The 15,101-nt window shown below is 57.5% G+C and overlaps 1 protein-coding gene across 2 annotated transcripts in view; it reads right to left on the reverse strand.

The window, feature by feature from the left end:
- The window catches only part of VAC14 (VAC14 component of PIKFYVE complex), a 95,443-nt gene that overhangs the window by 45,878 nt on the left and 34,464 nt on the right, over positions 1–15,101 (reverse strand). For both annotated transcript variants that reach the window (XM_054710836.1, XM_008139987.3), the window contains exon 13: positions 1,582–1,738. In XM_054710836.1, coding sequence (XP_054566811.1) covers positions 1,582–1,738 — 157 coding nt within the window. The remainder of the gene's footprint in view (positions 1–1,581; positions 1,739–15,101) is intronic.

Consider the following 15,101-nt stretch of genomic DNA (forward strand, 5'->3'; position numbering starts at 1 on the left):
GCCTGTCCCCACTCTCCAGGCCCGCCCTCTCCAAGGAGGAGCCTGCTGTTCCTCCCCTCTCATGGAGGCCCTACCCCCACACTCAACCTGTGGCATTCCTGCCAGCGGTCCTGGGGACTTCAGGTTGACCCTCAAGTCCTGACTTGGGGACACGGGATGAAGAGCGGAGTCCTAGGCTGTGGGACAGAGGGTGGGAACCTCAGCACGGGTCCCGAGTCAGGATGTGGGCGCCTCCCTGACTATGGCCTCTGACTGCCCAGAGGAAACCAGCTCGTTGGCAAGGAAACCCCTGCATCCTGGGGAAACAAGAAGGAAGCTGGCCTACTGCTCGCCCCTCGCTCCTTCCTTACTTTACAGGAACAGCTGGGACTTGGGACCAGCTGCAGGCAGAGCGTGTGCAGCGGTGGCAGCCTAGAGCCTGGCGTCCTAGGGACACCCTGCTGCAAGGGCAGGGTGGGGCTTGATGCCAAGTGTCACTGGGAGACGCCTTTCTTTCTTTCTTTTTTTTACAGAGAGGAAGAGAGAGGGATAGAGAGTTATGAGAAACATCGATCAGCTGCCTCTTGCACACCCCGCACTGGGGACGTGCCCGCAACCAAGGTACATGCCCTTGACCAGAATCGAACCTGGGATCCTTGAGTCCGCAGGCCGACGCTCTATCCACTGAGCCAAACCGGTTTCGGCTGGGAGACGCCTTTCATGCGCGGTCTCTGTGACGGCCTCGCAGCCCGGCGCAGGCAGGCCTGCGGTGCTCCGGTGTCCTCGGGCCCAGCCTGGTGGGGCTGCAGGAGGGGAGCAGCCGCTGATGGGCCCCAAATGTATTTGACGGTTGGTTTCTGCACCAGAGGAGGGGCTGTCTAGGACCTGGTGCCGGGTGTCAAGAGCCGCTCGGGGGACAGAGACCCCCAGGCAAACAGCCAAGGCCCGCTGGGTGCTTTCCCACGGACTCGCACCCCTGGGCATGCGCCAGGACGGTGTCGTTGGAGGGAACTGGTGTCTGCCTGGGAGGGAGGTGCTGGGAGTAGCCCTGGCCTGGGAGAAGGGCCACCTGATGTCTGGAAGGAGCTCCAAGGGGGAGCACCGGGAACGCCACGCCACCTTCATGGCCAAGCACTCCCGGAAACATGCTGCTTGAATTATACTGTCTCTTGCCTGGGCTGCCTGCCATGTTGAGAGCTATTTTTAGCCTCTCGGTGAGGAAGGAAATGGCTGCCTAGTCTCCCACCTGTGAGCCCCGACTCCAAAGCCCCTTGATTCCTGACCAGGGAGACGCCGCCCCAGGGAGAGGCCATCGGCTGACTCAGATGGTTTTACATTAAGCCAGTGGCTCAACGAATGAAAGGTGCAGGAAGGTGAGGAAAAGGGACTAAGTGTCTCCTACAGGGGCTGGAGTGTGAGCCAGGAGGCGGCAGCATGGCAAGGTCCACCTGCCTCCTGGACAATGACCGTCACTGACCCTCACACCCTGGCAGAACTCCAAGGCTCGAGAGGGACAGCCCCGAGGATGGCCCAGTCCAGGAAGAGACCGAGCACCAGTGTTCCCAGGGTCCCCGAGGCTGGAAGCATCAGGGGAATACTTACTGGGAGTGGTCAGCAGGCCGGCCCTGCCAGGGGTGGGCACCTGAAGCTCGGAGTGGCTGGCCCGGAGGTCAGGGCCATCGAGGGGGCCTGAGTCCTCTGTCTGGCCTGCAGGGGAGGAAGCGATTTCTGCCAACACCTCCAGATCCTTCAGGATAACCTGGGGAGAAAAGCAGAGGATGAGGGACAAGGACCTCCACAGGCAGCTGTGGCTGGAGACAGAGCCTCCTCCAGGAGGTAGGGAGGGGTCTGCAGAGGGCAACAGGCTGGTGAGAGTGGCCAAGACTACGGCTATCACGGTGCCCAAAACGTTCTACGAAGGACTGAACTGAAGAGAACACAGGCAGTGGACAGGAGCGACTGCAGGAAGGAAGCTGGAATCTGAGGCCTGGAAGCCAGCTTTCCCAGGACCACTCCTCTCTGGTCCCTGGCGTGGGGACGAGAGGAGACGCCAGGGGATGCGGGACTCAGGCACCAGGGCAGCCTGTGCAATACACATCTCAGGGCTCCTGGGTAGCCTGTGCCTGACGACCCAGCAGTGCCCTCACGGCCACAGTCCTGGGTGTGGCAGCCATGGCCCAGCCCAGCATCAGGTCACAGGACAAGTCCTTCTGCAGAGGAGACACCAGGCCATGGCAGATCCCAGAGGACCCTCCACATGTGGGGTGTGACTCGGGGCTCCAGGACGGAAGCCTTCCTAACTTGTTCGGTTCTCGCTGCCTCTGCAGCGCTCATACACAGAAGCTAGTGGAGCGCGGCCCCGAACCTGACCCCTGCCTGCCAAGCTCTTCCAAGGAAGACGCAGAGGTGAGCATAGAGAACAGTCCCCAGTGTGCGCTCAAGTCAGGGCTGTGTCACATGGTCCCCCAGGGCTGCCCTCCAATCCAGAGACCTCTGGACCAGTGGAAACGACAGAAAGCTCTGTGTGGGCCCGGGTACCATGGGAGGCCAGGCCAGCCCGTGGAATGTGGTGATTACAGTCAAGGTCAAGCTGCTCTCTGTGGGATGATGAAAATGTTCACGAGTTAGACTGTGGTGCTGGTTATACAACCTTATCAATATACTAAATAAAACCACTGAAACGTGTATTTTAAAAGGGAGAATTTTATCTCAAAAGAAAAAAAAAAAAAGCCACTAACCTCTCCAAAGTTTGAAAGCAGTTCCTGTCTCACGGCAACTAATGTGCCAGCACCCCATCCTTCCCTGCCCCTGCTGTCACTTCTCCTGGGGTCCCCTCTGCAGCCCAGCCGTGCAGCTGAGCCCCGTACCTGCTGGTCCATCCTGGCCCCTAGTGTTCTCCCAGCAGCCTGGTGTGCTCGGCACAAAATCTCCGAGAGACAGTAACTTCACTCCCTGCCCTGCGGCACGCCAGCCTCACCAGGTGGGCCATGGCATCCCAGCCGTCCCTCCCGGGTGCTGTGCTGGGTGTTGGGGCTGCAGGTGAGTCAGACCCGCCCCACCCAGGGCCTGCAGGCAGCCTGTACCCCTGCCCTTCTGCACATTTGGAAGTCTGACTGTTGGGCCTGCAGAGAACGCATCTGGCTGAGAAGTGTGGCTGCGAAGCAGTCCAGACGGATGGCAGGAGCAAGGGCTGCCTGCCTGGTGCCCAGGCCCAGAGCCCGGGTAGGATTAGGTCCAGAAGCAGCAAAGCCCAGGCCTCTGCTGCCCTCGAGGGAGGCCCCCAGAGGGCTTTCTGCTCCAACAGTGGCAGGAAGGACACAGAGGGTGAGATGTGGGAACGGACAGCAGAGCAGTGAGCGCGACGCTGAGCGACGGAGCAGCCGGAGCCCCACCTCGCAGGACGTGCACTCGGATGCTCGACTGTGCAAGCAAGTGGCTGTGAAAACGTCAGGGAGGCGAAAGCAGACCGGGGAGTCCAGGTGGGGGAGTGACTTGTCCAAAATCAAACAGTGAGGCAAGAAGCAGGCCAACTGTGCCTCAAAGAGTGAAACACGGTTACTCGCAACAGGGCTGAAAACATGTCCACACACAAGCTTCCGCGGGAACGCTCACGGAGCAGCACACATCACAGCCGGGAAGCGGAAACAACCCAAGCGTCCACTGGCTGATACCCCGATATCCACGCCAGGGAATGCGATCTGGCGATATTAAGGAATGAAGTTCTGATACACCCCCAACACGGATGAACCTCAAAAACTTTGCTGAGTGAGAGAAGCCAGATGTGCAGGTCACATCCTGTACGATGATTCCATTTATGCGAAATGTCCAGAACAGGCGAATCCACAGAGACAGAAAGGAGATTAGAGGTTGCCAGAGGCAGGAGGAGGGAGACACAGGGAGTGACTGCTAATGAGTTCCTTTTTGGGGTGATGAACATGTTCTAGAATTAGATAGTGGTGATGGTTGCACAACCTCGTTGGCAAAGTATACTCATGCAGTATACAACACTGGGTTGCATACTTTAAAAGGGTGATTTTATGGTATGTGGATTCTATCTCAAAAAACACCCCAAGTCAAAATCCCAAACAGACACCCTGCTTCCCAATCCAGTGGTACTTGTTGAGCAATCTGCTCTTGCTGAGCCCATGGCCTGAGGGGGGAACCCTCACTGACCCCCATGATCTCACACGGGGTTCAGACTCACAGGAGGGCCTGTGTCTTTACATCTCCTGGCACCTGCCAGCCCCACTGCACCCCTCCTGCCGCTCACTCCTCGGAGCCACAGGCCCCGCCTCTCAGGCCTGCGGGGCAGGTGCACAGGGGCACTAGCCTCCAGGCAGCAAACCCGGGCCGCCAAATGCAGCAAGTGAGCAAGTCCTGGCGTAGGGACGGGGCTGGGACAGCGGTGCACACATGAGGGCTGCAGACCTCACTTCCCCCAGAGGATCTGCATTGCGTGTCTCTGCACCACCTCCTCCGGCCCACTGGGGAGTGCAGCCAGCAACGCTGCATATTTCACACTGCGAATTCTCTTATTTTAGGAAGTTTAACACCAAATGGCAAATGAATGCAAATTACACTTCAATTGCACAATTAAAGCCGGAAACGTTACCTACTGGTTCCTGCAGCAATCCCAGCCACTCCCTTGTGCTTACATATCAAAAAATTTATCTCTGGTCCCCAGACAGCCCAGCTTGGGGACACACCACGTGTAGTGGTGTGTCATACACACACACACACACACACACACACACACACACACACACTGCCCTTTCAGTCCCCCAGCCTCCTATAGGCAAGGAGGGGAAGGAGCTGTCAAAATGGAGGGCAAGGAATGCCTTGAGGAGGGGAGCTGGGGTGCCACTCTGGGGCTGCCCGGTGGCTCTCTGACAGCCAGGATCACTGGCCCTCCCCCAGCTGACCAGCAAACCCCACTCAGCCCAGGGGCTGAACTTGATGCTTCAGATCCACACTTCTGAGGCCGAGGCCAAGGCTCTGCCTCAGCAGCCAGGAGGCCCCTAGGGCGGGAAGGCCTTGGGAGGCGATGCCAACAGGGGCCCTGGGACTGGGCAACAGAGGGACAGCCCTCCAGCTGGATGTGGCTGTGAGTCTGTGTGTCCAGCCGGGGATCTGGTGCTTCACCCGCTGTGGACCCCACAGGAAGCTCTAGGACAAGGACAGGGTGACCTCAGCAGCCATGCTTACGAGGCACCTGCTTAAGACCTGGGCGAAAGGCCCTGGGCTACAGACGGCTGCTTGGCCTCTAGAAACCAAGCTGGCCCTCCTTCCCGAGCAGTGGCTGGGCCCATGCCTGCCTGGCCTGTAATCCTGGCTCTGAGAACGGGAAAGGCTCAAGCAGGAGGAAGCCACGCCAATTAGTATGCGCTACACAGCTTTTTACAAAATGAATATAAAACACTTGTGCTTTCTTTTTGTGTGAAAGAAAGAAGTGGGGGGGGGGGAGGGAAGGGGAGGGAGGGAGGTTACAAGAAAGCAATATTCTGCAGGAACAGGAGTGCCTGCCATTACCATGGCAACAGGCGGGGGCTGGGGGCTGGGGAAGGCACATCAGCTGGTCCCTCATCCTGGAGTGGAGTGAAAGGGTCAGTGGCAACTGGGTGTGCAAAACATCTGACAAAGCAACTCTGAGGGGAAGGCCGCAGAGGAGGTGGTGAGGGGTTCATACCCGCTAGGGCTTGGGGAGCAAACACGAGGGAGCCAGGGCATTCCTGAGAAAGCCCTTCCTTGTAGGAGGTGACCTGACACCAGCAAAGGGCACCTTTCCGTGAGAGAGGGGTCATCCGGATGGGGCCACTGCAGGCTGCCACCTGCTGCGTCCAGCACGCCAGGGACAGTCTCTCTGGGATGGTGGCTGTTTCCTTTCCTTCTCTTAATGGTCCGCCCAGGCACTCCCTGTCCCAGCACCTCGTCCACAGACCAGCCCTGGAAAACCTCTCGTGGTAGGAGGTCCCTTCTCTGCCCCCTAGGTGCTGCCTGCTCCTGCACCATGTAGGAACGGCTGGGGACCCAGAGCTGTGCACAGCCAGGCCCTTAGGCTGGGAGGCCCATCCTCGCCTCCCACGCGGTCTCCTGACCAGGAGGTCCCAGGTGGAGGCATCAGCAGCTGTTGGATACGTACTTGCTGACCTGCAGTGCCAGGCAGGAGATGGAAGATGTTCTGCCACGGGGATGGTCGGAGAGGCCGCCCACTTCACGCTACTCACTATCTCTAAGAAACTTTGGCCCAAAGTGTGGCTGTGCCACTGGTCAGCCGCTTGTGCCCCGGATGTCCCTGGCTCAGCCTCCCAGCTGTGAGGAGCGAAGGAAATCCCCAAGCCGGGCCCTCTCCAGTCCCGGCCAGGAGGATGCTGCAACAGTGCTTCCAAGGGACACGCTAGGTGCTGGCAGGAGAGTGAATTCAGGCTGAATTGATGCTTCTTCCCAGAGCAGTGGGAGCAGAGCCTGAGATCTGGGTCAGGCCGGGCCGCTCCTGAATCTTGGAAGCCGAGCCGAGAGTAAGGGCAGAGGCACGGAAGCTGTGGGGCCTCTAACTCCTTCCTCCCTCTCTCTTCTTTTCCATTTTTAATAAACTGAAATCCTTCCCTAGTTCTGTGCCATATATGCAAAAATATGCAAAAGGCCTGCACCTAAATCTTACTGGTAAGTTCTACTAACAGTAGGTAACAGTGTGGGTTCTGGCAGCTTAAAACATTCCAGCCGCCATCCCTGAGGGTAGAGAAGAGAAAGGCCGGCCTGGGGCAGGACAACTTGGAGCTGGTCTCCTGACCCCCCCCCCCCAACGCCCCTTCCCTCCCACCCCCAGGGTCTCCTTCCTGCTGATGCCAATCATTGCTCCCAGGGTTATGGTTCTCCCCAGGAGCCAGGCAGGGATGGGGAAGGGCCTGCTGTGCCGAGGGCAGCACTGGAGCAGCGCAGGCACCGTTTCGGCTCGGTTACCAGGCGATGAGCCGAGGGGCCAGCTGTTTCCAGGGCACCGGTCCATGGCAACCAGGAGAACAGCAAAGCTCCCTGGTGTCCTGCCTGCCTCCAGGTCTCTGCTGAACCCCGTGCACTTGCTACACTGAGCCCCGGCCGGCCAAGGAGGCAGGCTCTTCCTGGCCCAGCTTCTTGTCTGCTCGGCAAGGCCAGGTCCCGCAGGAGGGCACAGGGGAGCGGGGCAGGCCGAGTGGGATCAGCTCTCCACCCTCCCCACCTCCCAGTTGTTCACTTTCTCATAAATGTCTCTGAGTGCCTGCTAGGTGCTGGACACGGCCTGTCCCCAGAGTGAGATGAGGGCTAAGAGAATGCACAGGGGACTTCGGACACATGCGCAGGAAGAGAGGGTGTGTGTGCATGACAAACATGGTTTCATGGAGCATCTGAGCTGAGCTCTTGACCACGTTACTTCACTTCTCTGAGCCCCGGTTTCCTCTTGGGTAAAGCGGGGAACAGAACAGAGATGAACCAGGACCACGCACACTCAGTGCAGCCCAGCACAGGGGCTGGTGTGGAGGAAGCGAGCGTTGGGGGCGGCTCTTCCTGTGAGCAGTGGGGAGACGACCTCATCTCAGCCTCTCTGGGCTCGTGAGCTGCCAGCAGGATGCTGTCAGGGAAATTCAGCTGACTCAGCTGTGGCCATCTCCAGAGGGGGAAAAAACAACTGACTTACATCTTGGGAGAAATTTTGGTTTCTGAAGATGCCACGAACACTGAGTAGGGCACAGGGTGAAAACGGGGTCCTGGCCTGGCCGCTCTGAGGCCTGTGGAGGGAGGGCATCAGGGCTGAGAGCAGGGGCAGGGCCCGCAGTGCCCCAGCAGGATCCTAACGCTGGTCCCTCCCGGCGGTTCCCCACTGGAGATGTGCAGGAGAACCACCGGGGCTGTGGAAAGGGCCCGCGCCCAGGCAGCAGGCCACCTGAGGGAAGTCAGGAGGTCTGGGCTGAGGCCCGAGCAGCTGGATTTTCAAAAGCTCCAGGGATTCTGCTGGCAGCCCTGGTTGGGTGGCTCTGCTGTGGGGCTTCTGCCCAGCTCCCCTTCGTGGACTCGCTCTCGTGCCAATGGGGAAGAACTCAGTGCCACCTCTGTCATCAGGAGCCAGGGGGCCAGGCAGCAGGCGCCCCCAGCACAACCCACTCCAGCCAGTTGCTGTGCTGGCTCTGGGTCCTTACTTGCTCATCACTGGAAGGGATCCCGACAGAATAAACACTAAAACACACCCGGCACACACACCTGCCATCCCGGAGTGAACGCTGCCAGGCCAGCTGCAATGATGGGGGTCCTCCCTTTCCTCGAGGGTGGCTGAGGTGGGGCACCGAAAACGCAACGTGCAGACACACGGAGCAGAGTCCCTCTCGCCAGGCCTGATTCTGGGACAGTTACCCTGCTGGTCTCCCCGCCCTGCCAAAGGCTCTTAGTCCTCCTAGGACCCCTAGCGGTGACTGCCAGTGCCTCTCTGCTGGCTGTGGGGGCCTGGTGTCTCTGGGGCCTGTGACTGGGGTCCCATTCTCTGCCTTGCCACAGGTCAGCCACAGGGAGAACTGAGTGACAAGAGCTCGGTGTCTCTGGCAGGACCGCGGGGGGTGCAGCAGGAACGGGTCCAGGCCTCTCTTGTTTGGGATGATCCTGTGGGGCCCAGCTTGATCCCCACCTTGGGGGCGGGGGGTGCCGCTGGCAAGAGGAACCAAGTTCTGGGCTCTGACATCTACCCCTCGGCTCTCTGGGCTGGCACCTGACCCAGTCATGCCATCTGACGGGAAAGAAATCTTCGGAACTGAGGGGTTGTTTTGGTTTGTTCTGGAGAGTGGATGGAATGGAAATGGGAGTGGAATAAAAACCAAGGCAAGGATATGAGAAGGAAAAACAAGCCCCATTCTTCCGGAAGACTGTCCACTTTTGAGCAGGCCGCATTAGTATTCCGGGGAGCGGGGTCAGGACCACACAGAGTTGGAGCTGGATGGGACTGACACAATCCAGTCCAACCAAATTTTAGGGAAGAAAACTGAGGTGAGGAGACGCCGTGGACTTGCTGGTCCCACAGAGCGGGCAGCGTGGACCAGAGGCCCGCCCTCCTGCTCCCCACCGGCCGCTTCCCACACCGCCCCTCTGCGTCCCGGCCACTGGCCCACTCCTGGATGGGACTGGTGGGAGCTGGGGGCCCTGGGTCAGCACACAGCCCAGGGCAGCCTCCCGGCAGGTCACAGTCAACTGCTCAGGGAGAAGGTGCGACCAGACTGTCGCTCTGTCAAGGACAAAACGCTGACCGGCACAGTGGGAGGCGCGGCCTGGATAAAGCGGTACCCCCACCCGCTGGGCCGTGGCTCTGCAGTGAGGGCACACCCTGTGTGGGGTTTTAGATGATCTGGAATCAGACAGATGCGACTGCCAATTCTGGCTCCTGGCGGTGTGACCTTGGCAAGTTCCCTCCTCACGCCTGCATCTCCTTTTATGTCACACTGGGGAAAATTAAACCCACTCCAGGCCGCCGCAGGCTCATTAAGACACTAGATGCAATGCCTCCGAACAGCACAGCCACCTCATAAACTTGGGTTTTCGCCCTCTCCTTGTCCCAGTCTCCTCCCATGGACACGTGGGGTCTGACACACAGCACCCACCATGGTTTCCGAACGGAACCAGCAGTGGGGGTGCTGGGCGGGCTGTCATAGGCTCTCAAAGCCGCCCTCCAACGAAGGGGCCTCTAAGAAGTGGGAGCCCTCATTTCTGGGCAGACCTGGAGGGATGGCCAATTTCCAACGGCAGCCCTCCCCTGGGACAGGAGAGCACAGCCCAGTCACCTTGGAACCTGAGTCAGGAGAGGAACGAGTGGGGACTCAGAGCCTTCCCAGCCCCTCCTCACAGCGCAGGCTCAGGTCTGGGCCTCCCCCGGTGGGAGCCCAAGCGGGAGTCCCTGCTGTCACTCACTAAATCCCCTTAAGCAGAGAGAGGAGTCCCGGGGCCCAGCTGCACCCCGGCCTCCTAAGTCATGGCTGCACCCGGCCTCCTAAGTCATGGCTGCACCCCAGCCTCCTAAGTCATGGCTGCACCCGGCCTCCTAAGTCATGGCTGCACCCCAGCCTCCTAAGTCATGGCTGCACCCCAGCCTCCTAAGTCATGGCTGCACCCCAGCCTCCTAAGTCATGGCTGCACCCGGCCTCCTAAGTCATGCTGCACCCCGGTCTCCTAAGTCATGGCTGCACCCGGCCTCCTAAGTCATGGCTGCACCCGGCCTCCTAAGTCATGGCTGCACCCCAGCCTCCTAAGTCATGGCTGCACCCCGGCCTCCTAAGTCATGCTGCACCCCGGTCTCCTAAGTCATGGCTGCACCCGGCCTCCTAAGTCATGGCTGCACCCGGCCTCCTAAGTCATGGCTGCACCCCAGCCTCCTAAGTCATGGCTGCACCCCAGCCTCCTAAGTCATGGCTGCACCCCGGCCTCCTAAGTCATGGCTGTACCCGGCCTCCTAAGTCATGGCTGCACCCCGGCCTCCTAAGTCATGGCTGCACCCCGGCCTCCTAAGTCATGGCTGCACCCCGGCCTCCTAAGTCATGGCTGCACCCCAGCCTCCTAAGTCATGGCTGCACCCGGCCTCCTAAGTCATAGCTGTACCCCGGCCTCCTAAGTCATGGCTGCACCCCGGCCTCCTAAGTCATGGCTGCACCCCGGCCTCTTAAGTCATGGCTGTACCCCGGCCTCCTAAGTCATGGCTGTACCCCGGCCTCCTAAGTCATGGCTGCACCCCGGCCTCCTAAGTCATGGCTGCACCCCGGCCTCCTAAGTCATGGCTGTACCCGGCCTCCTAAGTCATGGCTGCACCCCGGCCTCCTAAGTCATGGCTGTACCCCGGCCTCCTAAGTCATGGCTGCACCCGGCCTCCTAAGTCATGGCTGCACCCCAGCCTCCTAAGTCATGGCTGCACCCTAGCCTCCTAAGTCATGGCTGCACCCCAGCCTTGCTCTCCTGCAGTTAGCAGGTTGCTGAGCTGGAAACTAGCACTGCCACAAATAATGCCCTCACAATCCTACCCTCCAAATTTCCTGCTTCTATACCAGTCACATAAGCTATAAACTCCCATCAGCAATTCTCTTTATGGTTGCTCTGAAACTAGGGAGAGAAAGGGCACTTCCTCTAGGCTGGAAACATCTGCGGTAAGTGTTAAGGACACCCCAGTTCTGAGGTGTTGAGCAAAGTCTGGGGAGGTGTGGATCTCAATGGAATCGGATCTCATTGGAATCGGAAGGTTTTGCTTCTGAGCAAGGGTGTGGCAGCAAGAGGCCCTGATGCGGCGCTCCGCCAATGACGTCATTCCTCCGCCTTTCCCTAGGCGAGCAGCGGCTGGGAGCCTTCCCACCTGCGATGCTGCAAACACAACCTGCTGACAACGGGCCTTGCTCCTGCCCAGGCAGCTCCACCACGGGGTGCGGGGGGCTGGCGGAGAAGGTGGAAAAGGGGAGAAGGGCACCAGTTCTGCTGCCCACTGTTCTGCCTTTGTCTTTTCTAAGCTTTGGAGATGGATGATGAGCCCCCAAACACCCTGCCCACCCTGGCCATCTGCCCGGGGCCTGTGTGGTGCTGAAGACAGAGATCAGCTTCCGTCCTGGCTTTTGCTGCTGAAGCCAAGGCAGGAGGCATCTGGGGCAACGCAGAGCCCATCTTCCTGAGTTCAGTGTCCCTCCGTTGGGCCCTTTCACAGAAATCACCACCAGCACCAGAGGGGCCAACATTTACCACTTGTTTGCACGTGCTGGGCCTGCGCCGAGCATTTTACATTCATGATCTCATTTGGGAGGGTGGTTCCACTATTACTCTTGGTTTTTGGATAAGGAAACTGGGCTTGGAGAGGCTAGGTCACCTGCTCAAGGCCAACCAACATGTGGCAGAGCCAGGGACAGGACTCTGGGATCTCTAGACCCCACAGCCCTGCTCTTCACCACCAGGCTGCACTGTCGCTGCAGAGAAAGTATTACCAGAAAGGGATGCCACTCAAAATCACAACAAAAATATGAAATACCAATAGTAAACTTCATAATGAGCAAGACCTACAAAAAAGACCCTGAAACTTTACTAGACAACTTACATCAACGGGATGAGTCCTGCTCTGGGTTGGGAAGAGTTCATCACAGTAAAAAGCCCATTCCCCAACTTCTCCCTAAAGAACTTGTAATGACAGACAGGCTGTCCCGATGGCCCAGGATCTGGGCAGGAGCTTTAGTAAAAAGCTCCTATATTTGCTTATTTTTTTGTTAATTCCCACCCGAGGATATTTTTCCATTGATTTTTTTTAGAGAAAGTGGAAGAGAGGGGGAGAGACAGAGAGGAGAGAAACACTGATGTGAGACACATCGTGAACCGTGACCTTGGTTGGGGATGGACATGCCTGCCACCGAGATGCGTGCCCTTGACGGGAATGGAACCCAGGACCCTTCAGTCCACAGGCCAATGCTCTATCCACTGAGCCAAAGCAGCTAGGGCTCACCATCCCTTTAAACAATGGCCTATGAGGCAAGTGTAGACATCATTAGTCCCATCTATTAAATCAGGGAGGTTGGACTCCCTGCCCAAGGTCCCTGGGAAGAAGGGGCAGGAGCTGGGATTCAAGCTCAGGTCTGGAGGCCAACTGCCTGGACGCTACGTTCAGTCAGAGGCAACCAGACTCCCTTCAGGTCTCTCCTAAGACTGATATTTAAAAAAAAAAAAAAAAAGTGCTACATTTGTTTGTTTGTTTGAAACAGTCTTTATTTTTTAGAGCAGTTTTAGGTGTACAGCAATACTGAACGGGAGGCACAGAGATTTCCCACATACACCTGCCCCTGCATAGCCTCTCCCATTATCACCATCCCCCACCATATTGGATATAATTGATTAACCTACACTGATGCCATCATTATCCCCCCAAATCCATAGTTTACATTAGGACTCCTCCTGGTCTACCTTCTGTGGGTTAGAACAAATGTGTAATGACAAGTACCCACCGTTACACCTTGAGGATTTTAAATGCGGGGCGGGAGATAGCTGTGCTTGGGAGTGGGGTGGGGTGAGGAGTGACCTGAGGCCCCTCCCGGGCCAGCCACACCATCAGGAACATGGAGAGGACCCGTCCTCTGGGGCTCCCGGGAAGAGCTCACTCAGGTAGCTCAGGCTCGGGAGGCAGCCAATAACTGCATCTTCCCGGCAGGGGAAGAAGGGGCCCTAGCCCCCCACCAGCGAACAGTAGGAAGCTCTGAGCATGTGCCCTGCGTTCCACGCTGTTGAATCAGGGCGCACTGTCACGTAAAAACAAGTAAGTGGATCTTTAGCTAATGGGAGGATTTCTATTCTGGTGCTAAGAATATCAATTTGACACCTTCAAATTCTTTCTGATGACAGGGAATTTCAGACAAAGTCTGCAAGGAGCAGGCGGTACTGAGCAAACAGCCACTTACCCTGAACAATGGGAAAACAGAGACAACTGAGGATGTCAGAAGGCTGTGTACTACTGAGCTGGCACCGGGACAGAACAGAGGACCAGTAGCAGACAAGACATACCCGCGGGGCCAGGTGCCGGCGGGACTACAGAACTTGGTGGCGGGCAGAGCTAGGTCTCTGCAGCCCGCTCCTCCCTGAGCCCAGCTCTTGCATCATTAACACCTGCGTACGCTCTGTCTCCTGAGGCCAGCGGCTCTCACCAAGGGCGAGAAGCACGTGCATTAATCACAATCATACTGGGAGAGAAAAACATTTGCAACAAGATGATGAATCTAATGTCTCCAATATACAAAGAGCTTCTAGAAATAAAAAAGAAAAGTGGACAAAGGGTCTGGGGGCTAAAGGGAGACCTTTTTCAGAATACACACCCCTTAACACCCCAAACAGAACTCTTCTCAAGAACTTGTAGAACAAGAGAAAGTGGCCAGAAATGAGGAGGATGATACAATTAGACACGAGCTCCCCATCTCCCAGCTGGTTCTGTAGGGGGTAGCCAGGCCGCACGGGGTGAAACACAGGCATGGTAGTTATGTGACTAAAGGAATGGGCTTTGGAGTCCAATAGACCTGGTTCTGAGTGTGCTCCACCACGTCCCAGCTGTGTGCAAGCTACTTAACCTCCCAAGGCCTTTGTTTTCTGAACTGCAAAAAGGACTCTCCCACAGAATTGCTGAGGCCTCTCTCAATACTCCGAGTGAAGGGTGTAGCAGTCCCTGGCAGAGTAATGGCTTCAGACAGTAAGCTGCTATTAAGAATCATCCAAGATGTGGGAAGAGATGTGCCTTGAGGCCCCGGGCTGGACAAAGGACCTCGCAGGGACTGTTGTGTCCGTTACACTCCAGGAGCCTTTAATAGGAAGTTCCCCCCACCCGCTATACCACCCCCACCCCCGTTTGGCTGTAGTTTGATTCGACTGAATGGCCTTCAGGGTCTTGAACCCCAGGGAGATCTGAGTTGCTATCAGGGCTGTTCTAGATATCCCAGGAGAAGGGGGCCATTGTCTTGTTCATGGCTGGCTGTCCATTGCCAAGTACCCAGTAAGCCCTCAAAGTCGCCAAAGAGACTGGGCAGGGGGCGCTTAGGAATGTGATTGTGGTGAAGTAGCAGGATGTGGCAGAATCAGGACTCACCACTGTTTACCGAGGTCCCAACCATTCCCAGAGAGAAAGCAGGGACTCTTTCCTCCCCACGCCACCCCCGCAACTGTCCCCAAGAGCAGGTGCAATCCTAGCAGCACCCGAGACCCACAAGATGTGCCCCAAAGCTCTGACAACATTTGGAGCTTCAGCAAATGGAGTTTCCACAGCCGAGACCTGAACAGAGCTGTTTAATGGACTGCATCTCCTCCCACTCCCTCTAAAGGCTCACGCACACAAAACCAACTGCAAGCAGAGAGCTGGATGGGATTAAACCACTCCATTTAAAAGACTGAAAACTCAGCTGCTTCCAGTGAGATCCTAGGGAAGGAGCCAATCAGCCAAGTTCTTCTCTTCCTTTTTGTATTGAAATGAGGGCTGTGACTGTGCAGTGAGTCACTCTCAGTTCAGGCAGAACGGGGCCAAGTCCACCTGGGCTCGCACTGCAGTGGTGGTGGGGGAAAGGGAGAGAGGATGTGTGTGCACACGTGTGTGGTTGAACACGTGTGTGACTGCTTGAATGTGTGTG

This window comes from Eptesicus fuscus, chromosome 21 (assembly GCF_027574615.1).
Source record: "Eptesicus fuscus isolate TK198812 chromosome 21, DD_ASM_mEF_20220401, whole genome shotgun sequence".
Taxonomy (NCBI): Eukaryota; Metazoa; Chordata; class Mammalia; order Chiroptera; family Vespertilionidae; genus Eptesicus; species Eptesicus fuscus.